The sequence below is a fragment of the Oncorhynchus mykiss genome, chromosome 3 (assembly GCF_013265735.2).
Source record: "Oncorhynchus mykiss isolate Arlee chromosome 3, USDA_OmykA_1.1, whole genome shotgun sequence".
Lineage (NCBI taxonomy): Eukaryota > Metazoa > Chordata > Actinopteri > Salmoniformes > Salmonidae > Oncorhynchus > Oncorhynchus mykiss.
Genome location: NC_048567.1, coordinates 70,632,585 through 70,657,545, shown reverse-complemented (window position 1 = coordinate 70,657,545; position 24,961 = coordinate 70,632,585). Strand labels below are relative to the sequence as shown.

Sequence of the window (24,961 nt, the reverse complement as noted above, 5' to 3'; positions counted from 1 at the left end):
CTCACTCTGTGTGTGTGTGTCTGACAGAGTGCCAGGGATCACCCAGAGTGACTATAGCCAGAGAACTGAGCCCATAGCCAGAGAACTGAGCCCAGACTGAACCACCTGGAGGAACTCAGTGTGTTGGGTCTAATGATGTATACACACACTGTGGTCACGGAGAAGTCCCACACAGATGGCAGGTGTAGTGGAGCGATCTAGGTGTGTGTCTGCGTATGTGTGCCTAAGGCAAGACGGTGAAGGGGCATAATGTCTACAAACGGTATTAAGTCATCTGGGTCTCATGCATCTGATCCAAGATGAGTCACTCTCTACACGAACAAGGTTTGAGAAGGTCTTCAGGACAAAGTTGTGCTGTAATTGTACTTTTTCCCCCTGTACACTACTGGAGGCTGTATGCTCATTAATTATATGGACATTAAGTTGGCATGGGCATGGCAATGTACTGAGGTTAAAGGCAGATAGCCTCCAAATAACACTCACATGGCTCAACCATTTCCAAATGCGGGGTGAACCAAGACGAATCATAGTTAGGAAAGTATCCCCCCCTCTCCTCTTTGTGGTTCTGTCGTCCCTCCTCTGGTGACATCAGGCGGATAAGGCTGTTCCAGGAAGTGAAGCTCTTGTCCCTAATGCGAGCTGTCACAATGCATCAGCCACTCATCTTCAACACATTAGGCCTTAATGCCAAGACTTCTCACTGACACGAACACTGGACTTATACACATTGACTGACCCAACAAATGTATTTTCTATTAGAAGTGACTGAACATGATGCCAAAAGTTCAGTAGAGGTTCCACCAAATTACAGATCATACATCTTGCATGCATTATGGTGTGTGTGAGACCGTGCACGCATGTTTGTATCACATGCAACCATACTAAAGATAGGCGGCTCCTGGTAATGGCAGTGTGTGTGATTACTGGCACACATTATTTTATGTACCTCAAGCTGGCTGGCCCAATCCACAGCTCCTAATGCTGATCACTTTTTTCAGATTAGCGCTCATCAACCCGTCAATACTGGATCAATCGAACAGATTGACGAGCAGAACAGCTCCAATAGATTCAATCAGGTTGAGCCTTAACCAGCATTGACCAACATCTGCATATCAGATGTTTTGGCTGTGTGACTGCGGTATGAGCTGACATGTTGGTGGGCAGCTCCTCGTGTGTCACAAACCAATCCTCTATTGTCCCTATCGTGTTAGAAGTTGAAAACAGCACTAGAAAGTGAAGGCTCTATCGATAATAGAAATAATGACTGTCAAATGTAAAACCATTGATGTTAGGCGGATGCATGTTTCATGTTCATTTGGATGGAGGGATTTTGGCCTATCAGTCAAATTAGAGTGTTTGAACTTGTACCACGGCTGTCGGGTCGTAGTCGGGTGTGGTTTTGTTGCATCTAATGGTAGTGTCCTCGATAAGGTAACGCAACGTGCCACTTGTGGATTTGACAGTTCTAACGCAGTTCCACCTCAGACACTAGCAAAAACAACCACAATGAATATAGCCCTAAATTGAAGCTCTCAGTGAAACTGCTGTAAACAAACCACGTTTCCACAGACCTTACAGAACAATATGAGCAATCCTTGACACAAGTATGTCAACGGGAGACTTCTGTAACAAACACAGCACGAGTCATAATTCAGTATAAAACATGTATTTTTAATCATTGCTTTGTTTTAATCTAAATTTTTTAAGAATAAACATTGACAAAACTGCAAGTACTGCACTTTATGCACACCAAAAAATGTATATAAAAATGCACACACAGATTGCAAAGGCATGCCTTTGTCATAAGTGGAAGGTAAGAGCATGCTTTACCAGAATAACCTGTGTTTTCACTTACGGGGAGACATACAGAGGACTGAGAGAAGAGGACAGGAAAACATGAACATAAAACATTAAATATCTCCTAGATTTCTGTGGCTACGTCCCAAATTGGACCTTTTACCTTATATGGTGCACTACTTCAGGCAAGTGGTGCACTATATAGGGAATAGGTTGCCATTTGAGATTCGTTCTGTATATTCTTATGACCTATGACTATTCACATTCAAAACAAACGTGATAAAGTCAATCTATAGCGTGAAGAGTTGCAACTTTGAGGATTCACTCTGGACATAAGGGTCAAGCAAGTGACCCCGTGGAGGAACAGATGAAAGTACCAAAGGAACAACATGGAAACCACTCCTCTCGATGTGAAATGCTAACAGGTTGAAAGTCATGGATAATGGTCAAACTAGTGGTTCCAGAATGGACCTTTTCACATTGCTGGTGAATTCAATTGAAGTAAAAGCTGCAGCTAAGAGTTTGCTTCTCCACAGAGCACATGTTGTGTAGCCATTTACATTTAATGCTCTTTTTTGAATGTTTTCTATGGCATTATATCTGAAAAAAGACAGCCTGATCAAATCTTTGGTTTGCTTTCTTTTCCCTTGAAGATTGTTTCCATTCTAAATGTGTTTTCTTTTATATTTTGGTCCTCGGGCAAAATATTTCTCTCTCTGTGCTCCCTCTCCCCTCTTTTCCCTCTCTCTCTCTCCTCTCCCCTCTCTCCCCTCTTTTCCCTCTCTCTCTCCCCTCTTTCCTCTCGATCTCTCCCCTCTCTCCCTGTCTCTCTCTAATCGCGCTCGCCATCTCCCTCCCTCTCGTAACATTTTATTTCTACCGAAAACAAACTGATTCCTGATGTAGAGTGAGAGAGAAAGGGAGAGAAAGAAGGGAATTTATTGCAGCAGAATTAAAATGGAAGATTTACCCTACATTTTCCACTTTTCCTGAAATAAAGTGCACTACTTCTCACCAGTGCCATACATGGCTGAGACTTGAGATTTGCCAACAAAGTGCATCAAGCAAGTTTCTCCCCAACTTCAGGAGAACACTACCCAGGCTTACTACTGCCCGGAAACCCAGACAACAGAGACAGGCCCCATAGCACCAAGGACAGCACAGACACTGGCCAGTCAGCTGCTCTCAATCTCCCACAACCTACAGCTGTGTATAGAACAAGGGCACACAGCTCTGGTCCAGAGGGCAACAATATCGGCTGGTTTTAGTCCCTGCAGAGGACCTGTGTTACCTGAAGGCCTGAGTTACCTGAAGGCCTGAGTTACCTGAAGGCCTGAGTTATGCACCCCTGGTATAAACCATTACTTTGAGAACTGGCTCTAGTTCATACATAATATGTACAACAGCAGATACAGTGACAATGACACATTAAAGTACACATCCAACATTCACACTTTCCTCAACCCCTATGAGCTGAGATATGATGTTAAATGCAAAATAAAGACTTTATCATGTCTTATCTGCTACCTGAAGAACAGGTATCCTAGACAGCATTGCATTTTGTATGTCATCATTTCAGGCAACAAATATGATTCCAAATGGAGGGAGGCGGGTCTTCCCCCAAAAGGAAGACATCCAATGAGCAGCGGATCTGCCCCCAGCCACCACACCCATTCCAGCAGAGCTCACCCAATCGAGAGAAGACACTGAGAAAAGAGGAAGAAGGGCGGGACAAGAGAATAGGGCACCCCGTTTTTCAAGGCATACAGCTGAGAGTCCCGTACAGGTCTACGTGGACACGCTCTCTCTGCGTGTATCAAGAGCGCTCTCTCTGCGTGTATCCAGGGCACTGTGGAAGACACACACACACAAACACACACACACTGATTAGACTGGGCAGTGTGGATACTGAGCAGCAGACACTTGGCACTAACTAAATACAGTACCTCACATACAGACTAGACACACACACACACACATATACACACAGTCATACATGATCACACTAATACGACTGCAAAATCACCACGCAATGCAACCCAACACACTCACACACTTCTTTTCTCTGACACAGACATACCCTGTCAGTCAAAATGAGACCAGAGTGACCGTCTGTCTCCACTAACGTGGCCTGTCTCTCTGGGACAGACATACCCTGTCAGTCAAAATGAGACCAGAGTGACCGTCTGTCTCCACTAACGTGGCCTGTCTCTCTGGGACAGACATACCCTGTCAAAGTGAGACCAGAGTGACCGTCTGTCTCCACTAACGTGGCCTGTCTCTCTGGGACAGACATACCCTGTCAGTCAAAATGAGACCAGAGTGACCGTCTGTCTCCACTAACGTGGCCTGTCTCTCTGGGACAGACATACCCTGTCAGTCAAAGTGAGACCAGAGTGACCGTCTGTCTCCACTAACGTGGCCTGTCTCTCTGGGACAGACATACCCTGTCAGTCAAAGTGAGACCAGAGTGACCGTCTGTCTCCACTAACGTGGCCTGTCTCTCTGGGACAGACATACCCTGTCAGTCAAAGTGAGACCAGAGTGACCGTCTGTCTCCTCTAACGTGGCCTGTCTCTCTGGGACAGACATACCCTGTCAGTCAAAGTGAGACCAGAGTGACCGTCTGTCTCCACTAACGTGGCCTGTCTCTCTGGGACAGACATACCCTGTCAGTCAAAGTGAGACCAGAGTGACCGTCTGTCTCCACTAACGTGGCCTGTCTCTCTGGGACAGACATACCCTGTCAGTCAAAGTGAGACCAGAGTGACCGTCTGTCTCCACTAACGTGGCCTGTCTCTCTGGGACAGACATACCCTGCCAGTCAAAGTGAGACCAGAGTGACCGTCTGTCTCCACTAACGTGGCCTGTCTCTCTGGGACAGACATACGCTGTCAGTCAAAGTGAGACCAGAGTGACCGTCTGTCTCCACTAACGTGGCCTGTCTCTCTGGGACAGACATACCCTGCCAGTCAAAGTGAGACCAGAGTGACCGTCTGTCTCCACTAACGTGGCCTGTCTCTCTGGGACAGACATACCCTGTCAGTCAAAGTGAGACCAGAGTGACCGTCTGTCTCCTCTAACGTGGCCTGTCTCTCTGGGACAGACATACCCTGCCAGTCAAAGTGAGACCAGATTGACCGTCTGTCTCCACTAACGTGGCCTGTCTCTCTGGGACAGACATACGCTGCCAGTCAAAGTGAGACCAGAATGACCGTCTGTCTCCACTAACGTGGCCTGTCTCTCTGGGACAGACATACCCTGTCAGTCAAAGTGAGACCAGAGTGACCGTCTGTCTCCACTAACGTGGCCTGTCTCTCTGGGACAGACATACGCTGTCAGTCAAAGTGAGACCAGAGTGACCGTCTGTCTCCACTAACGTGGCCTGTCTCTCTGGGACAGACATACCCTGTCAGTCAAAGTGAGACCAGAGTGACCGTCTGTCTCCACTAACGTGGCCTGTCTCTCTGGGACAGACATACGCTGTCAGCCAAAGTGAGACCAGAGTGACCGTCTGTCTCCACTAACGTGGCCTGTCTCTCTGGGACAGACATACGCTGCCAGTCAAAGTGAGACCAGAGTGACCGTCTGTCTCCACTAACGTGGCCTGTCTCTCTGGGACAGACATACCCTGTCAGTCAAAGTGAGACCAGAGTGACCGTCTGTCTCCACTAACGTGGCCTGTCTCTCTGGGACAGACATACCCTGTCAGTCAAAGTGAGACCAGAGTGACCGTCTGTCTCCACTAACGTGGCCTGTCTCTCTGGGACAGACATACCCTGTCAGTCAAAGTGAGACCAGAGTGACCGTCTGTCTCCACTAACGTGGCCTGTCTCTCTGGGACAGACATACCCTGTCAGTCAAAATGAGACCAGAGTGACCGTCTGTCTCCACTAACGTGGCCTGTCTCTCTGGGACAGACATACCCTGCCAGTCAAAGTGAGACCAGAGTGACCGTCTGTCTCCACTAACGTGGCCTGTCTCTCTGGGACAGACATACCCTGTCAGTCAAAGTGAGACCAGAGTGACCGTCTGTCTCCTCTAACGTGGCCTGTCTCTCTGGGACAGACATACCCTGCCAGTCAAAATGAGACCAGAGTGACCGTCTGTCTCCACTAACGTGGCCTGTCTCTCTGGGACAGACATACCCTGTCAGTTAAAGTGAGACCAGAGTGACCGTCTGTCTCCACTAACGTGGCCTGTCTCTCTGGGACAGACATACCCTGTCAGTTAAAGTGAGACCAGAGTGACCGTCTGTCTCCACTAACGTGGCCTGTCTCTCTGGGACAGACATACCCTGCCAGTCAAAGTGAGACCAGAGTGACCGTCTGTCTCCACTAACGTGGCCTGTCTCTCTGGGACAGACATACCCTGTCAGTCAAAGTGAGACCAGAGTGACCGTCTGTCTCCTCTAACGTGGCCTGTCTCTCTGGGACAGACATACCCTGCCAGTCAAAGTGAGACCAGATTGACCGTCTGTCTCCACTAACGTGGCCTGTCTCTCTGGGACAGACATACGCTGCCAGTCAAAGTGAGACCAGAATGACCGTCTGTCTCCACTAACGTGGCCTGTCTCTCTGGGACAGACATACCCTGTCAGTCAAAGTGAGACCAGAGTGACCGTCTGTCTCCACTAACGTGGCCTGTCTCTCTGGGACAGACATACGCTGTCAGTCAAAGTGAGACCAGAGTGACCGTCTGTCTCCACTAACGTGGCCTGTCTCTCTGGGACAGACATACCCTGTCAGTCAAAGTGAGACCAGAGTGACCGTCTGTCTCCACTAACGTGGCCTGTCTCTCTGGGACAGACATACGCTGTCAGCCAAAGTGAGACCAGAGTGACCGTCTGTCTCCACTAACGTGGCCTGTCTCTCTGGGACAGACATACGCTGCCAGTCAAAGTGAGACCAGAGTGACCGTCTGTCTCCACTAACGTGGCCTGTCTCTCTGGGACAGACATACCCTGTCAGTCAAAGTGAGACCAGAGTGACCGTCTGTCTCCACTAACGTGGCCTGTCTCTCTGGGACAGACATACCCTGTCAGTCAAAGTGAGACCAGAGTGACCGTCTGTCTCCACTAACGTGGCCTGTCTCTCTGGGACAGACATACCCTGTCAGTCAAAGTGAGACCAGAGTGACCGTCTGTCTCCACTAACGTGGCCTGTCTCTCTGGGACAGACATACCCTGTCAGTCAAAATGAGACCAGAGTGACCGTCTGTCTCCACTAACGTGGCCTGTCTCTCTGGGACAGACATACCCTGCCAGTCAAAGTGAGACCAGAGTGACCGTCTGTCTCCACTAACGTGGCCTGTCTCTCTGGGACAGACATACCCTGTCAGTCAAAGTGAGACCAGAGTGACCGTCTGTCTCCTCTAACGTGGCCTGTCTCTCTGGGACAGACATACCCTGCCAGTCAAAATGAGACCAGAGTGACCGTCTGTCTCCACTAACGTGGCCTGTCTCTCTGGGACAGACATACCCTGTCAGTTAAAGTGAGACCAGAGTGACCGTCTGTCTCCACTAACGTGGCCTGTCTCTCTGGGACAGACATACCCTGTCAGTTAAAGTGAGACCAGAGTGACCGTCTGTCTCCACTAACGTGGCCTGTCTCTCTGGGACAGACATACGCTGCCAGTCAAAGTGAGACCAGAGTGACCGTCTGTCTCCACTAACGTGGCCTGTCTCTCTGGGACAGACATACCCTGTCAGTCAAAGTGAGACCAGAGTGACCGTCTGTCTCCACTAACGTGGCCTGTCTCTCTGGGACAGACATACCCTGTCAGTCAAAGTGAGACCAGAGTGACCGTCTGTCTCCACTAACGTGGCCTGTCTCTCTGGGACAGACATACGCTGCCAGTCAAAGTGAGACCAGAGTGACCGTCTGTCTCCACTAACGTGGCCTGTCTCTCTGGGACAGACATACGCTGCCAGTCAAAGTGAGACCAGAGTGACCGTCTGTCTCCACTAACGTGGCCTGTCTCTCTGGGACAGACATACCCTGCCAGTCAAAGTGAGACCAGAGTGACTGTCTGTCTCCACTAACGTGGCCTGTCTCTCTGGGACAGACATTCCCTGTCAGTCAAAGTGAGACCAGAGTGACCGTCTGTCTCCACTAACGTGGCCTGTCTCTCTGGGACAGACATACCCTGTCAGTCAAAGTGAGACCAGAGTGACCGTCTGTCTCCACTAACGTGGCCTGTCTCTCTGGGACAGACATACCCTGTCAGTCAAAGTGAGACCAGAGTGACCGTCTGTCTCCTCTAACGTGGCCTGTCTCTCTGGGACAGACATACCCTGCCAGTCAAAGTGAGACCAGATTGACCGTCTGTCTCCACTAACGTGGCCTGTCTCTCTGGGACAGACATACGCTGCCAGTCAAAGTGAGACCAGAATGACCGTCTGTCTCCACTAACGTGGCCTGTCTCTCTGGGACAGACATACCCTGTCAGTCAAAGTGAGACCAGAGTGACCGTCTGTCTCCACTAACGTGGCCTGTCTCTCTGGGACAGACATACGCTGTCAGTCAAAGTGAGACCAGAGTGACCGTCTGTCTCCACTAACGTGGCCTGTCTCTCTGGGACAGACATACGCTGCCAGTCAAAGTGAGACCAGAGTGACCGTCTGTCTCCACTAACGTGGCCTGTCTCTCTGGGACAGACATACCCTGTCAGTCAAAGTGAGACCAGAGTGACCGTCTGTCTCCACTAACGTGGCCTGTCTCTCTGGGACAGACATACCCTGTCAGTCAAAGTGAGACCAGAGTGACCGTCTGTCTCCACTAACGTGGCCTGTCTCTCTGGGACAGACATACCCTGTCAGTCAAAGTGAGACCAGAGTGACCGTCTGTCTCCACTAACGTGGCCTGTCTCTCTGGGACAGACATACGCTGCCAGTCAAAGTGAGACCAGAGTGACCGTCTGTCTCCACTAACGTGGCCTGTCTCTCTGGGACAGACATACCCTGTCAGTCAAAGTGAGACCAGAGTGACCGTCTGTCTCCACTAACGTGGCCTGTCTCTCTGGGACAGACATACGCTGCCAGTCAAAGTGAGACCAGAGTGACCGTCTGTCTCCACTAACGTGGCCTGTCTCTCTGGGACAGACATACGCTGTCAGTCAAAGTGAGACCAGAGTGACCGTCTGTCTCCACTAACGTGGCCTGTCTCTCTGGGACAGACATACCCTGTCAGTCAAAGTGAGACCAGAGTGACCGTCTGTCTCCACTAACGTGGCCTGTCTCTCTGGGACAGACATACCCTGTCAGTCAAAATGAGACCAGAGTGACCGTCTGTCTCCACTAACGTGGCCTGTCTCTCTGGGACAGACATACCCTGTCAGTCAAAGTGAGACCAGAGTGACCGTCTGTCTCCACTAACGTGGCCTGTCTCTCTGGGACAGACATACGCTGCCAGTCAAAGTGAGACCAGAGTGACCGTCTGTCTCCACTAACGTGGCCTGTCTCTCTGGGACAGACATTCGCTGCCAGTCAAAGTGAGACCAGAGTGACCGTCTGTCTCCACTAACGTGGCCTGTCTCTCTGGGACAGACATACCCTGTCAGTCAAAGTGAGACCAGAGTGACCGTCTGTCTCCACTAACGTGGCCTGTCTCTCTGGGACAGACATACGCTGTCAGTCAAAGTGAGACCAGAGTGACCGTCTGTCTCCACTAACGTGGCCTGTCTCTCTGGGACAGACATACCCTGTCAGTCAAAGTGAGACCAGAGTGACCGTCTGTCTCCACTAACGTGGCCTGTCTCTCTGGGACAGACATACCCTGTCAGTCAAAGTGAGACCAGAGTGACCGTCTGTCTCCACTAACGTGGCCTGTCTCTCTGGGACAGACATACCCTGTCAGTCAAAGTGAGACCAGAGTGACCGTCTGTCTCCACTAACGTGGCCTGTCTCTCTGGGACAGACATACGCTGCCAGTCAAAGTGAGACCAGAGTGACCGTCTGTCTCCACTAACGTGGCCTGTCTCTCTGGGACAGACATACCCTGTCAGTCAAAGTGAGACCAGAGTGACCGTCTGTCTCCACTAACGTGGCCTGTCTCTCTGGGACAGACATACCCTGTCAGTCAAAGTGAGACCAGAGTGACCGTCTGTCTCCACTAACGTGGCCTGTCTCTCTGGGACAGACATACCCTGTCAGTCAAAGTGAGACCCACGTGACCGTCTGTCTCCACTAACGTGGCCTGTCTCTCTGGGACAGACATACCCTGTCAGTCAAAGTGAGACCCACGTGACCGTCTGTCTCCTCTAACGTGGCCTGTCTCTCTGGGACAGACATACTGTAGCTTGTTAGATGTTTTTGGGATTGCAATTGTCTTCCCAGCCAACGTCATTCTGATTAAAGTCTGATTTCCACTCTCAGATATCAAGTTAAAGCTGACAGAATGAATTGAGCCACACAAACGTTTGATGCTGCCGCACAAAGTCTGCAAACTGCCGGTCCTTCGCGTAGAGCTCGATGATGCGGATCCTGTCCTGGATTTCCTGTGGAAGAAGGGTGGGTGTGGTTAACAGGGTGGGAAAGGTTACATGACAGACAGACGTTGTGTCCAATCGGTAGGTCTATGTCCAGAGAGTACAGATTAGATTAAGGAAGGCAACGATACGTATAAAATAAGTATGAGAAGGGATCCCACACATTGGCTATCACCGTCCCTCCACCCCACCAGCGCACGCACGCACACACACACACGCACACACCTACCTCCTTGGTCAGTTCGCTGTTCTCGTAGATGTGGCGTATCTCCTCACTGCTGAAGTCTGTGGAGGCCTCAGCGCTGGCGCTGCTGTAGACCGGGGCTTCTGGGTAGCGGCGGTAGTAGTGGCTATAGCCCGTCGTAGCCTCACTCTCATACATGGGGTTGTACTTAGTGGCCCTCTCTAGAGACGGGATACTCTCCCCTCGCCTGGGGGGACAGACAGCGACAGAGAGAGAGAAAGAGAGAGAGAGAGAGAGACAGAGAGAGAGAGGGAGGACAGAGAGAGAGAGGGAGAGAGAGAGAGAGAGAGAGAGAGAGAGAGGGAGAGAGAGACAGAGAGAGAGAGAGAGGGCGAGAGAGAGAGAGAGGGAGAGACAGAGAGAGAGAGGGAGAGAGAGAGAGAGAGGGAGAGAGAGAGAGAAAGAGAGAGAGAGAGAGGGAGAGACAGAGAGCGAGGGAACGAGAGAGAGAGACAGAGAGAGAGAGAGGGATAGACAGAGAGAGAGGGAAAGAGAGAGAGAGACAGAGAGAGAGAGGGAGAGACAGAGAGACAGAGAGACAGAGGGAAAGAGAGAGAGAGACAGAGAGAGAGAGGGAGAGAGAGAGAGAGACAGAGAGAGAGAGGGAGAGAGAGAGAGAGAGAGACAGAGAGAGACAGCTTAATCTACTAATAGGAGACAGAGACCGACAAGTCTTCTGATTGAATCATGACTGACCAAGGCTTGAATATTCGATGTCCTTCTTACAGTGAATATTCAGACAGGTTCAGTCTGTGGTGGTACTTACAACTAACATGACACCTCTAAAGCAGCTGTATTGTACTGTAGTATAACGTAGAGGCCAGGAGTGTTCCTGACAGGATTAGAGACACCTACACTTTGTTTAGCTACTAACACACAAACATGATTTATTTCATAATTTTTGTCATTTGTCATTACCTAGAGCGACTTACAATAGTGAGTACATACTATTTTGTATTGGTCCCCCATGGAAATTGAAACCACAACCCTGGCATTGCAAGCACCAAGCTTTACCAACTGAGTCACACAGGACCTCCACACACACATACTGTACACACACAAAACTCAGACTGTACCATCCCTCTGAGAGGCTATGACAAAGGAGTGGTGTGTGTTGACTGTCACCGTAAGGGGTCTTCTGTCTCATCCTTATCGTACTGATCCCGTAGTGTCCTCGCCAGGAAGAAGATCACACCGGAAGCCACCAATAGGAAACCGGCTACGGAGGCAATCGCTATGCCGACCACTAGTGGTTCTGACACGTACTCCTCACAGTGTTCTCCACGGTACCACCAGTTCTCCCCTACACGACATCTAGAACCACAAAGAACAACAGTCAGTGCCACTCACACACACAGCTAGAACACTACCAGGTCTCAATTAAATGACAGCTAGAATAGTAAGAATGATCTGTTAGAGCAACTCAATAACGCATATATAAACACACACACACACAGGAACTGGAAATGAAACGTTCCATCGAGGGTGTGTGAACTGGAAATGAAACGTTCCATCGAGGGTGTGTGAACTGGAAATGAAACGTTCCATCGAGGGTGTGTGAACTGGAAATGAAACGTTCCATAGAGGGTGTGTGAACTGGAAATGAAACGTTCCATAGAGGGTGTGTGAACTGTAAATTAAACGTTCCATAGAGGGTGTGTGAACTGGAAACGAAACGTTCCATAGAGGGTGTGTGAACTGGAAACGAAACGTTCCATAGAGGGTGTGTGAACTGGAAATGAAACGTTCCTTAGAGGGTGTGTGAACTGGAAATGAAACGTTCCATAGAGGGTGTGTGAACTGGAAATGAAACGTTCCATCGAGGGTGTGTGAACTGGAAATGAAACATTCCATCGAGGGTGTGTGAACTGGAAATGAAACGTTCCATAGAGGGTGTGTGAACTGGAAATGAAACGTTCCATAGAGGGTGTGTGAACTGGAAATGAAACGTTCCATCGAGGGTGTGTGAACTGGAAATTAAACGTTCCATAGAGGGTGTGTGAACTGGAAACAAAACGTTCCATAGAGGGTGTGTGAACTGGAAATGAAACGTTCCATCGAGGGTGTGTGAACTGGAAATGAAACATTCCATCGAGGGTGTGTGAACTGGAAATGAAACATTCCCTAGAGGGTGTGTGAACTGGAAATGAAACGTTCCATAGAGGGTGTGTGAACTGGAAATGAAACGTTCCATCGTGGGTGTGTGAACTGGAAATGAAACGTTCCATAGAGGGTGTGTGAACTGGAAATGAAACGTTCCATAGAGGGTGTGTGAACTGAAAATGAAACGTTCCATAGAGGGTGTGTGAACTGGAAATGAAACGTTCCATAGAGGGTGTGTGAACTGGAAATGAAACGTTCCTTAGAGGGTGTGTGAACTGGAAATGAAACGTTCCATAGAGGGTGTGTGAACTGGAAATGAAACGTTCCATAGAGGGTGTGTGAACTGGAAATGAAACGTTCCATAGAGGGTGTGTGAACTGGAAACGAAACGTTTCATAGAGGGTGTGTGAACTGGAAATGAAACGTTCCATAGAGGGTGTGTGAACTGGAAACGAAACGTTCCATAGAGGGTGTGTGAACTGGAAATGAAACGTTCCATAGAGGGTGTGTGAACTGGAAATGAAACGTTCCATAGAGGGTGTGTGAACTGGAAACAAAACGTTCCATAGAGGGTGTGTGAACTGGAAATGAAACGTTCCATCGAGGGTGTGTGAACTGGAAATGAAACATTCCATCGAGGGTGTGTGAACTGGAAATGAAACATTCCCTAGAGGGTGTGTGAACTGGAAATGAAACGTTCCATAGAGGGTGTGTGAACTGGAAATGAAACGTTCCATCGTGGGTGTGTGAACTGGAAATGAAACGTTCCATAGAGGGTGTGTGAACTGGAAATGAAACGTTCCATAGAGGGTGTGTGAACTGGAAATGAAACGTTCCATAGAGGGTGTGTGAACTGGAAATGAAACGTTCCATAGAGGGTGTGTGAACTGGAAATGAAACGTTCCTTAGAGGGTGTGTGAACTGGAAATGAAACGTTCCATAGAGGGTGTGTGAACTGGAAATGAAACGTTCCATAGAGGGTGTGTGAACTGGAAATGAAACGTTCCATAGAGGGTGTGTGAACTGGAAACGAAACGTTTCATAGAGGGTGTGTGAACTGGAAATGAAACGTTCCATAGAGGGTGTGTGAACTGGAAATGAAACGTTCCATAGAGGGTGTGTGAACTGGAAATGAAACGTTCCATAGAGGGTGTGTGAACTTGTGATGGTGGGTGTGAAACAGAGGGTTCACACTCATGTTGGCACACAAATATGTTTATGCACACTGTGTGTGTAAATGAATGTGAGCGTGTTCATTATGTCAGTATGTCAGAGTCTGCTTTACAATATGGAAATGTATTGTAATTGAATAAAGAGTGGGATCAGTGCCCCCCCCCCCCCCCCCCCCCCCCCCCACACACACACCTACCTGCAGATGGCCCCCTGTCCAGGTATGATGTCACACTTCCCGTCATTCATACAGAAGTCTGTCTGTAGGTCACAGATGCTCTGACAGGGCAGTCCGTCCACACTGAAGTATCCAGCGTTACACACACACTCCGCCTCGCCAGACCAGCGGTTCACAGAACACTGTGCAAACTCATTACACGCCTGGAACTTACACTGGTTCGCCTGGTCACCTGGCAACAACACACAGGAAGTGTTAGGGTAGATACAGTCAACTCCTGATAAGTGCACATTGGATAAATCCAGTTCACCAGTTCCAATTCAAATACATTATTTTGAATTGCTCTGGATATTTATTTGAAGTTTAGTCCTGAGTCATAGAATACAGTATATACTGCATAGTTTCTCCTTGCATTAGAACGGGGGGATATAACAATTAGTAGAGGTAAAAGGTTATTATAAGAACATAATATTATTCCTAGAAACGTCATGTTGGGATATAATCATAATAAGACGTAGCTATTTTTGTTGTGATTGGCTCAGACAGATTGTGACGGCTCATCTGTCACGATGAGACAAAAAACAGTCATCAGTCAGATATTATCTAAGGCCTCATATGATCCCATACTGTCACAACCACAAACAAACACACCGTCACTGTCACATACAGTCAAACAGTCCCGCTAGTCTCTGAGCCTCTAGGAGAAAGAGGAAAAGATTACACACATACAAATGTATTACAGGATGGTATTTGGATGCATAAGTAATATGTTCAATACCTTCATAAACTTCATTTAACGTAATATACTGTATAACGTAACATAACTTCACCTCATGATGCCAATAACAAGTATCACCAAAGAAGATACAGATGTCCAACGGGAGGGAAGAGGAAGTGGATGTCTTCTCACAGTTTGCTATTCCACAGTGGGATATGGGTTATCTTGCTGTAGTTACACAATCAGTGTGACCAAGACATTGAGTAATGAAAGGAACGCCTGAGAATGCCCGAGACATTTAACACCTAGCTTACACACACACACACACACACACACACACACACACACACACACACGCGAAGATACCCGCAGTCTCTGATTTTGAAAAGTGATTCATTTTCTTTGTCTTCAGTCTAGATTAGAACCTCCCTGGAGAGAGCTTTCATGCCAAAATGTATCCATCTACCATGCTTATAACTGACAATCCATGTGCCATGCTTTTAACTGATAATCCATGTGCCATGCTTTTAACTGACAATCCATGTGCCATGCTTTTAACTGACAATCCATGTGCCATGCTTTTAACTGACAATCCATGTGCCATGCTTATAACTGACAATCCATGTGCCATGCTTATAACTGATAATCCATGTGCCATGCTTATAACTGATAATCCATGTGCCATGCTTTTAACTGACAATCCATGTGCCATGCTTTTAACTGACAATCCATGTGCCATGCTTATAACTGACAATCCATGTGCCATGCTTATAACTGATAATCCATGTGCCATGCTTTTAACTGACAATCCATGTGCCATGCTTTTAACTGACAATCCATGTGCCATGCTTATAACTGATAATCCATGTGCCATGCTTTTAACTGACAATCCATGTGGATATGCACATTTTAATGCATTTGAACTCCCCAAAACCAAAGGGAGGAGTGCCTAGGAATAATTAGGAACCCTCCGTTGTGTCTCTGGTGAAATATGTGGTAGTTGTCAGCCTTACCTGACTCTACGTCCAGTGAGTACTTGTCGATGGCCAGGTTCATGGTCTTGTAGGCTGTGTTAGCGAAGTCTTCCAGGATCAGGTAGACTGCGTTGTTGACGCCGCGAGGCACCGGCTTCCCGAACTTCATCCGGCTGTTGACCACAATACTCCCGTTCCGGAAGTTCAGGATCTCCAGGTTCTGGAAGTTACTAAGGTTGGACTGGAGGTAGGGGAGCAGCTAGAGGGGGGCAGGGAGGGACGGAGGGAGGGATGGAGAGAGAGAGTTACAGAGAGAGCGCACCCTCTACATATAGTATCACACCAAGTAAAACATCTATTTCTAATTGTCTACAGGGGGAAAGGGGGAATAAAGGCTTAAAATGAATAGCTCACCAGCTCTATGAACCTTTGTTCCAGGGCCTTGTATTCCGGGGAGCTCTTATTGAAGAGGTCATCTGAGAACTTCATGTTGGTTACCCTCAGACTGAAGAACACCATCAGCGCCCGCCCAGGGTTGATTGGCATGGCAACGCTGTGGTCCACACCATGTACCCCTCCAGAGGGGTACCCGCTGCTTCCCTCCTCTGTTTGGTTGGTGCCACCGAAGGAGACCAGGTCATAGTCTGTCACAGGGTCGATCGTCTGCAGCTGGTTTAACAGACATGAAACAATTCATGGTGCAACTGGTCAATGTGGAACAACATTTGGTTGCTTTTATGATACAACAAGGAAATGTCTGCACTAACAGATGAATAGACAAAGTAAAGTACCATAACAAGGGGAGTTTTTCCTAGTCAGGTTACATGGTCACTCAGACAGGAAAAACTCAGGGTCCTGACTAATGTCCATTACAACCATCATCTCTCCATCATTTTTTATTACCTCCAGAGTGATCGAAATGTCTGGGCCAGGGAAATACTTGGCAGGTGTGAGAGCTGGGGTGACTCCCTGGTCCTCTGCTTCTGCCTCCGGTTCTGGGGCTGTGTCTAGGCCTGTGGCCTCTGTTGCCTCTTCTTCTACTATGGCATCAGAGACTTGGGTGAAGGGCGACTCCTTCTCTGCAGAAAGAGTGTTAGGGTAAACTGCCTCTGGAACAGCCTCGTCGACCAACATAACCTCATCTTCTACCAGGTCCTCCACCGAGGTCTCAGTCATGTCCAGAAGTTCCATCACCACTTCTTCTTTTGCCACCTCTTCCTCCACCTCCAAGGCATCCTCTCCAGTTACTGGCTCCTCGATGATTGGTCCCTCCTCTAAGCTCTTAACTTCCTCTCCATATCCTGATATTTCTGGATGACCCAACACCTCGTTAGCCTCTTCTTCAGGCTCATCTGGGGGTACAGTCTCCATGGCATTCTCGGGGACATTAAGACTCTCCGCTGGCTCGGGATTATCCATCGTTTCCACAGGGACAAAGGCAGGGTTCACTTTCTCCAACTCTTCTATGGTCTCTGTCTCTCGGATGTAATACTCAAGGTTTTCTGAGGGTTCAGCTTCTTCTAGAACCTCTGCAGTATCAGAGACCTCCACTACTTCCTCCTCTACCTCTTCTTCCTCAGGGACTTCCACTGCTTCCTCCTCTACCTCCTCTTCCTCAGAGACCTCCACTGCTTCCTCCTCTTCCTCAGGGACCTCCACTGCTTCCTCCTCTTCCTCAGAGACCTCCACTGCTTCCTCCTCTTCCTCAGGGACCTCCACTGCTTCCTCCTCTTCCTCAGGGACCTCCACTACTTCCTCCTCTACCTCCTCTTCATCAGAGACCTCCACTGCTTCTTCCTCTTCCTCAGGGACCTCCACTGCTTCCTCCTCTTCCTCAGGGACCTCCACTGCTTCCTCCTCTACCTCCTCTTCCTCAGGAACCTCCACTGCTTCCTCCTCTACCACCTCTTCCTCAGGGACCTCCACTACTTCCTCTTCTACCACCTCTTCCTCAGGGACCTCCACTACTTCCTCCTCTACCTCCTCTTCCTCAGGGGCCTCCATTGCTTCCTCCTTTACCTCCTCTTCCTCAGGGACCTCCATTGCTTCCTCCTTTACCTCCTCTTCCTCAGGGACCTCCACTGCTTCCTCCTCTACCTGCTCTTCCTCAGGGACCTCCGATTCTGCTTCCTCTGTTAAGATCTCTTCCTCTATGATCACCTTTTCCAAAACTACCTCTTCTTCTATGGTATGTTCCTCTTCTGCAGCTGAGGAAGTCTCTTCTTCTTCCTCGGGCTGGAAGGGCAGGTCCTCAAGTCTATCAACACCTGACCCAGAGGCCTCTATCTCCAGAGGAGGCTTGGGGAGCGTAGTGCCCTCTGGCTGCTCGGGGGAGACAGGGTCTGCAGGGAGGAGCTCCGGGGGAGGGCTCTCTATAGCCACAGTGTTCCCCAACAGCAGACCCTCCTCCTCCATCCCCGTGTCATCGATGGTCACCTCTGGCTCAGGGGGGAGGGTCACGCTCTCCTCCAGAATGATGACATCATTCTCCCCCGTCGCCACATCCTCAGCTTCAACCTCAGAGGCATCTGGGGTCATCTCAGTAGCCAAGATTTCCTCCTGGACATTAGAGGAGAAACACATTATAACCTAAACTGTCACACAATTAGGTTGGAGTTGCATTCCATTTCAGTCAATTCAGGACATGGAATTGACCCCAACCCTGAACTCCATACTATTAAAATCAAAATTAGGAATTATAGGTTTCCATGCCTTAATGACAGGTAAAAAGGATTTACTTACATATACATCCTTTGCATATTAAGTTTAATCTACCTACATGGTGTGACAGCTACTCCAAGGCATAACACTACCTGATAAAACTTGAATTGGAAAAGGCAGCTTCTGTCTGATAGAGAGAACTCTAGTCTAAGATATTGTAGTCTGTTTCTGGGCAGCTCGATGCCTAGTGCTTCTGTTATGTGTAGTTGGCTGTAAATGCCAGTTACTGACTGGTAGTTTGCCAACCTCTTCCAGTCCATGTAATTACTCCAATTAATCATGTAGGGCCTTAGCAGGCAAGTAAACCAGCAGACCCAGTTACTGTCCAAGACCAAGACTGGAGCTCCCTGCTCTGTTTATCACAATACAGCTGCTAGTCTACTGGCAGAATCCACAAAGATCATAGGGTCCTGCATTCACAAACTGAGTGATAACCTCCCTCCCTCTCTCGCTCTCTCTCTCGCTGTAACTCTGTAGCCCCAGAATAGTAGTGGATTATTATATCAAGAGCCAATCTAATCCTCAAAGCCTTCACCTCATCCCTTACTTCCAGGAGAGCCCTGGTTAACACCACCTAGCAGCTGTCTCACCACTAGACAGGAGAGTCATGGTTAACACCACCTAGCAGCAGTCTCACCACTAGACAGGAGAGTCCTGGTTAACACCACCTAGCAGCTGTCTCACCACTAGACAGGAGAGTCCTGGTTAACACCACCTAGCAGCTGTCTCACCACTAGACAGGAGAGTCCTGGTTAACAGGACAGCATACATCATCACAGCCATATAAGATTCTGCCTCTCACTGTTTCCCAGAAATAACCTCTGGACCAACTGGAGGTCAAGGGTCAAAGGCTGACTTACCAAGCAGTCATCCTTGGTAATTCCAGCCGTGGACTCGATGGACTCAGGAACACTGGACACTGTAGAGTCAAAGAGGACAGAGTCAATACTGTGAATCATAGGGAGGCCTATTCAATCAAACCTGATCATTAAAACAACAACAGGTTCTTCCCTATAGCGGAGGGAGGTAGCCTAGTGGTTAAGAGCGTTGGGCCAGTAACCGAAGGGTTGTTGGTTCAACAACTGCTCCCTGGGCACCCATGATGTCTACTGAATGAGAGGGGTTGTGTTAAATGCGGAAGACACATTTCAGTTGAATGCATTCAGTTATGTAACTGACTACGTATCCCCTTTCCCTTCCCACACTTGAGTCCATGCACCCAACAAAGATGGCAGTTGGAAACCAAACTTAACTGCATAATAAGTCAAACTTTCTCTAATAATGTACTGGAGGAATGACGTTTAAACACTCTCCATCTTTTCTGTATAATCCATTTGTCCTCTCCCCAGTCCTGACAGTGGTGGTGCCGACTATGTGTTTACCTAAGGGGAAACTAATCACCTACTACTAATCACCCTAGAGATCTAGCCCCTATACCTGCCACTATGGGCCAAGACCATTACTGCATTTACCATCAGGCCTGGAGCCTGGGACTGGAGCCTGGTGGCGACAGCTTGGAACCAAGCAGTGCCTGTAAGTCACCACACACTGTGCCAGGCAGGCATCTGACATTATTTACCCCTCATATCAGATGTCTCGGCACATAATGAATCAGGCCGTCAGACGGCATCCATCTTCAGGGAAACACAGTAAACTAATAACAGCAACTCTTTTACAACACTGTCAGGGAGAATTCCAATAGACCAGGGAGATGGTATTATCATCAGTACCATAGAACGTGTTCCATTCGCTGGACAAAACCCTGCCAGGAGTTAGAGCTAACCTACTTACTGGCTAGCTAAATCTAGTGTGTGTGTGTGTGTGTGTGTGTGTGTGTGTGTATGTGTGTGTGTGTGTGTGTGCGTGTGTGCGTGTGTGTGTGTGTGTGTGTGTACGTGTGTGTGTAACTGAAGCACTGGAACCCAGCAAAAATAATAGATGAAGTAGAGGGAGAGAGAGAGAGAGAGGTAAGGGCTCTGATTTTTCAAATCCAGTTGTCTCACTTCTATCAAAGACTGTTTAATGAGCTAGATTTAACTGTTGCAAAGTACAATCATAGTCCCAATAAACGAGGAGTCTGTTATTTGTCCATCAAAAAGGACCCACTTCTGGACAGAAATCACCACAAAACACTGTGTAAGACAAAGCGCTGTTGAATAGAATGAAGGAAATGAGGCCCCAGAGAGCCAGTGACATACCCATGGTTTGTCATACCCATGGTATACGGTCTGTTATACAACGGGTGGGTCTAATCCTGGATGCTGATTGATTAAAACCGCATTCCAGGTGGTGTCTATTCCACAAGTTCGCTCAGGCTAAATCTATGGCGTTGAAATGCCTATTTACTCTGTTCCATCTGACTGCGCAATCTACTGTCTCATCAGCCCAGCCAGGCAATTTATAAACTAGATCTACACTGAAAAAAGCATCTATACATTATCTTGTATTTCTTTTAGACCAGCATTTGGTTTTCAACAGCGGAGATTTGTAATAACCTTGCTGTCTGTCTCTCAGACATTTGCAACATTGTTTCAACATTGAAATTCAATCTTCAGCTGTCCTATGGTAATGAACTGTCACACCCTGGTCAAAGTATTTTGTGTTTATCTTTATTTATTTGGTCAGGCCAGGGTGTGGCATGGGTTTTTGTATGTGGTGTGTATGTATGGGGATTGTAGCTAGTGGGGTGTTCTAGCTAAGTCTATGGCTGTCTGAAGTGGTTCTCAATCAGAGGCAGGTGTTTATCGTTGTCTCTGATTGGGAAACATATTTAGGCAGCCATATTCTTTGAGTTTGTCGTGGGTGATTGTCCTTAGTGTCCTGATGTCATTGTTCTGTGTTAGGTTACACAAGTATAGGCTGTTTCGGTTTTCGTTAAGTTTATTGTTTTGATAGTGTTTGTGTTTAGTGTGTTACTTCATTAAACATGGATTGCAATAGACACGCCGCATTTTGGTCCGACTCTCCTTCTCATCAAGAAAACCGTTACAGAATCACCCACCACAAAGGGACCAAGCAGCGTGTCAACAGGCAGGAACAGCCCAAAGTGGAGTACAGTATGGACTATACTTCTTGGGAGGAGATAGACAGGTGGGCGGTCGACCCAGGGAGAGTGCCGGAGCCCGCTTGGGATTCGATGGAGCAGTGCGCGGAAGGATATAGGAGAATGGAGTTTGCGAAGCAAGCAAGGCGGCGCGGACGGAGGCCCCAGAGTCAGCCCCAAACATTTCTTGGGGGGGGGGCTCAGGGAGTGTGGCAGAGTCAGGGTTCAGACCTGAGCCAACTCCCCCTGTTTATCGTGAGGAGCCAAGGAGGAGACCAGAAACAGAGCCGGTGTTGGAGGTGAGCGAAGCAGAGACTGTGAAGGAGTTAATGGGGAAATTGGAGGAGAGAGAAATTAGGGAGTTGCTGTGTTGGTGCATTTTGCATAGAATTCGCCTGACGGAACGTGTCAGGGATTTGATGGCACCTGGGTTAGCGCTCCATACTCGTCCTGAGGTCCGTTTTAGTCGGCTGGTGAAGTTGGTTCCAGTCTCACGCATCAGGCCTCCTGTGCCCATCCCTAGCCTTGCACGTCCTGTGCCAGCACTACGCATCAGGCCTACAGTGCGCCTCGCCTGTTCAGCGCAGCCAGAGCCTCTCTCCTCTCATGCGCTATCGGAGTCTTCCGCCTGTTCAGCGCAGCCAGAGCCTTTCTCCTCTCCTGCGCTGCCGGAGTCTCCCGCCTGTTCAGCGCAGCCAGAGCCTCTCTTCTCTCCTGCGCTATCGGAGTCTCCCGCCTGTTCAGCGCAGCCAGAGCCTTTCTCCTCTCCTGCGCTGCCGGAGTCTCCCACCTGTTCAGCGCAGCCAGAGCCTCTCTTCTCTCCTGCGCTATCGGAGTCTCCCGACTGTTCAGCGCAGCCAGAGCCTTTCTACTCTCCTGCGCTGCCGGAGTCTCCCGCCTGTTCAGCGCAGCCAGAGCCTTTCTGCTCTCCTGCGCTGCCGGAATCTCCCGCCTGTTCAGCGCAGCCGGAGCCTCTCTCCTCTCCTGCGCTGCCGGAGTCTCCCGCCTGTTCAGCGCAGCCAGAACTGCCAGTCTGCATGAAGCAGCCCAAGCTGCCAGTCTGCAATGAGCTGCCAGTCTGCAAGGAGCTGCCAGCCTGCAAGGAGCTGTCAGTCTGCATGGAGCAGCCTGAGCTGTCAGTCTGCATGAAGCAGCCCGAGCTGTCAGTTTGCAAGGAGCAGCCAGAGCTGTCAGTCTACATGAAGCAGCCAGAGCTGCCAGTCTGCAAGGAGCTGCCAGTCTGCAAGGAGCTGCCAGTCAGCATGGAGCTGCCAGTCAGCATGGAGCAGCCAGAGCTGCCAGTCAGCATGGAGTAGCCAGTCATCATGGAGCAGCCAGTCAGCATGGAGCAGCCAGAGCTGTCAGTCGACCAGACTCTTCCAGATCTGCCAGTCGACCAGACTCTTCCAGATCTGCCAGTCGACCAGACTCTTCCAGATCTGCCAGTCGACCAGACTCTTCCAGATCTGCCAGTCGACCAGACTCTTCCAGATCTGCCAGTCGACCAGACTCTTCCAGATCTGCCAGTCGACCAGACTCTTCCAGATCTGCCAGTCGACCAGACTCTTCCAGATCTGCCAGTCGACCAGACTCTTCCAGCCAGCCAGGATCTGGTAGATTCATCAACCTGCCTGAGCTTCCCCTCAGTCCCGAGCTGCCTCAGTCCCGAGCTGCTCCTCAGTCCAGTGGGGTTCTGGGTGAGGACTACTAGGCCATGGTCGGCGGCGAGGGTGGACTATCCAGGGACGCGAGGAGAGGGGACTAAGACATTGATTGAGTGGGGTCCACATCCCGCGCCGGAGCCGCCACCATGGACAGACGCCCATCCGGACCCTCCCTATTGTTTTGAGGTGCGTTCGGGAGTCCGCACCTTAGGGGGGGGGGGGTTCTGTCACACCCTGGTCAAAGTATTTTGTGTTTATCTTTATTTATTTGGTCAGGCCAGGGTGTGGCATGGGTTTTTGTATGTGGTGTGTATGTATGGGGATTGTAGCTAGTGGGGTGTTCTAGCTAAGTCTATGGCTGTCTGAAGTGGTTCTCAATCAGAGGCAGGTGTTTATCGTTGTCTCTGATTGGGAACCATATTTAGGCAGCCATATTCTTTGAGTTTGTCGTGGGTGATTGTCCTTAGTGTCCTGATGTCATTGTTCTGTGTTAGGTTACACAAGTATAGGCTGTTTCGGTTTTCGTTAAGTTTATTGTTTTGATAGTGTTTGTGTTTAGTGTGTTACTTCATTAAACATGGATTGCAATAGACACGCCGCATTTTGGTCCGACTCTCCTTCTCATCAAGAAAACCGTTACATGAACGTGTCGGGAGTCAGGATGAGACAGACAAGCTGGCAGCTTTTCTAAGCCAGTCAAAATAATTTATCAGCATTATTTTTATGGATATATAAAAAATTAATATATGAAATGCAGATAGTTTTCTGTCATTGCAGCTTCAGTTCTGTCCTTGCGCTGTTCTTGTCTATTGATGTTCTGTATTATGTCATGTTTCATGTTCTGTGTGGACCCCAGGAAGTGTAACTGCTGCTATCGCAACAGTTCATTATAGTGGTTTTGCTGTGTATGGTAGTGTATATATACAGTGTATTGTACAGTAGTGTTTGGTAGTGCTGTATGTCTTACCACTCCTGATAAAATACCAAAATGCAAAAAATGTGTTCACTGAACAGTGGCCTGGCGAGAGAGAAGATTTTCTATGCCAGGTGAAATCGCAGGTCATTAGCTCATTGTTATGAATGAATCCCAAAAAATCACTAGAAAACATCTTAAACGCAAAGCTACTTTGCTGTTACTATGGCTCCACTGTTTTACATGTTTTTATTTTACCCTTATTTTACCAGGTAAGTTCACTGAGAACACATTGTCATGCACAGCAACAACCTGGGGAATAGTTACAGGGGAGAGGAGGGGTGATGAATGAGCCAATTGGAAGCAGGTGATTAGGTGACCATGATGGTATGAGGGCCAGATTGGGAATTTAGCCAGGACACTGGGGTTAACACCACTACTCTTATGATAAGTGCCATGGGATCTTTTACTGACCACAGAGAGTCAGGACACCTGTTTAACATCCCATTCGAAAGACGGCACCCTACAGAGGGCAATGGGATGTTTAGACCAGAGGAAAGGGTGCCTCCTACTGGCCCTTCAACACCACTTCGTTTGAGGTGACTGTGTTTGCCAAAGTTGGCCAGCTAGCAAGCAAGGGGTAAGAATGTTGCCAGCCATCATGGCAATGGAACATTTAGAACGAATGACTGTGTCGCATCCATAGATTTAGAACAAAAAGACTTAACGACTGGGTCACGTCTCTGACAACCGAACCGATAGAATGAACGACCAGCCAGTTTGGATAGTAACCCTAGATTTGTGTCGGGAGTATATCTCCTTGAAGGATGAAATAGTTAGAAAAATTCATCAAAATAACGTTTTTAATGAAAATATTTAAATCATTATTTGAATAGGTTGGTAACACGTTAAAAGTGATAATGCCCTTGAAGCCGATGTTTGGAGGATA

General features: G+C 48.7%; 1 protein-coding gene across 1 annotated transcript in view; it reads right to left on the bottom strand.

The window, feature by feature from the left end:
* Positions 1-1,664: 1,664 nt before the first annotated feature.
* LOC110504631 (interphotoreceptor matrix proteoglycan 2) overlaps positions 1,665-24,961 on the bottom strand; it is a 43,731-nt gene continuing 20,434 nt past the window's right edge. The window contains exons 8-16 of the mRNA XM_036965159.1: positions 19,253-19,311; positions 16,575-18,230; positions 16,086-16,340; positions 15,711-15,930; positions 14,001-14,211; positions 11,654-11,842; positions 10,514-10,715; positions 10,214-10,293; positions 1,665-3,646 (exon numbers count right to left, since the gene is read on the bottom strand). Of these exons, the coding sequence (XP_036821054.1) occupies positions 3,586-3,646; positions 10,214-10,293; positions 10,514-10,715; positions 11,654-11,842; positions 14,001-14,211; positions 15,711-15,930; positions 16,086-16,340; positions 16,575-18,230; positions 19,253-19,311 (2,933 nt within the window). The 3' untranslated portion in view covers positions 1,665-3,585. The remainder of the gene's footprint in view (positions 3,647-10,213; positions 10,294-10,513; positions 10,716-11,653; positions 11,843-14,000; positions 14,212-15,710; positions 15,931-16,085; positions 16,341-16,574; positions 18,231-19,252; positions 19,312-24,961) is intronic.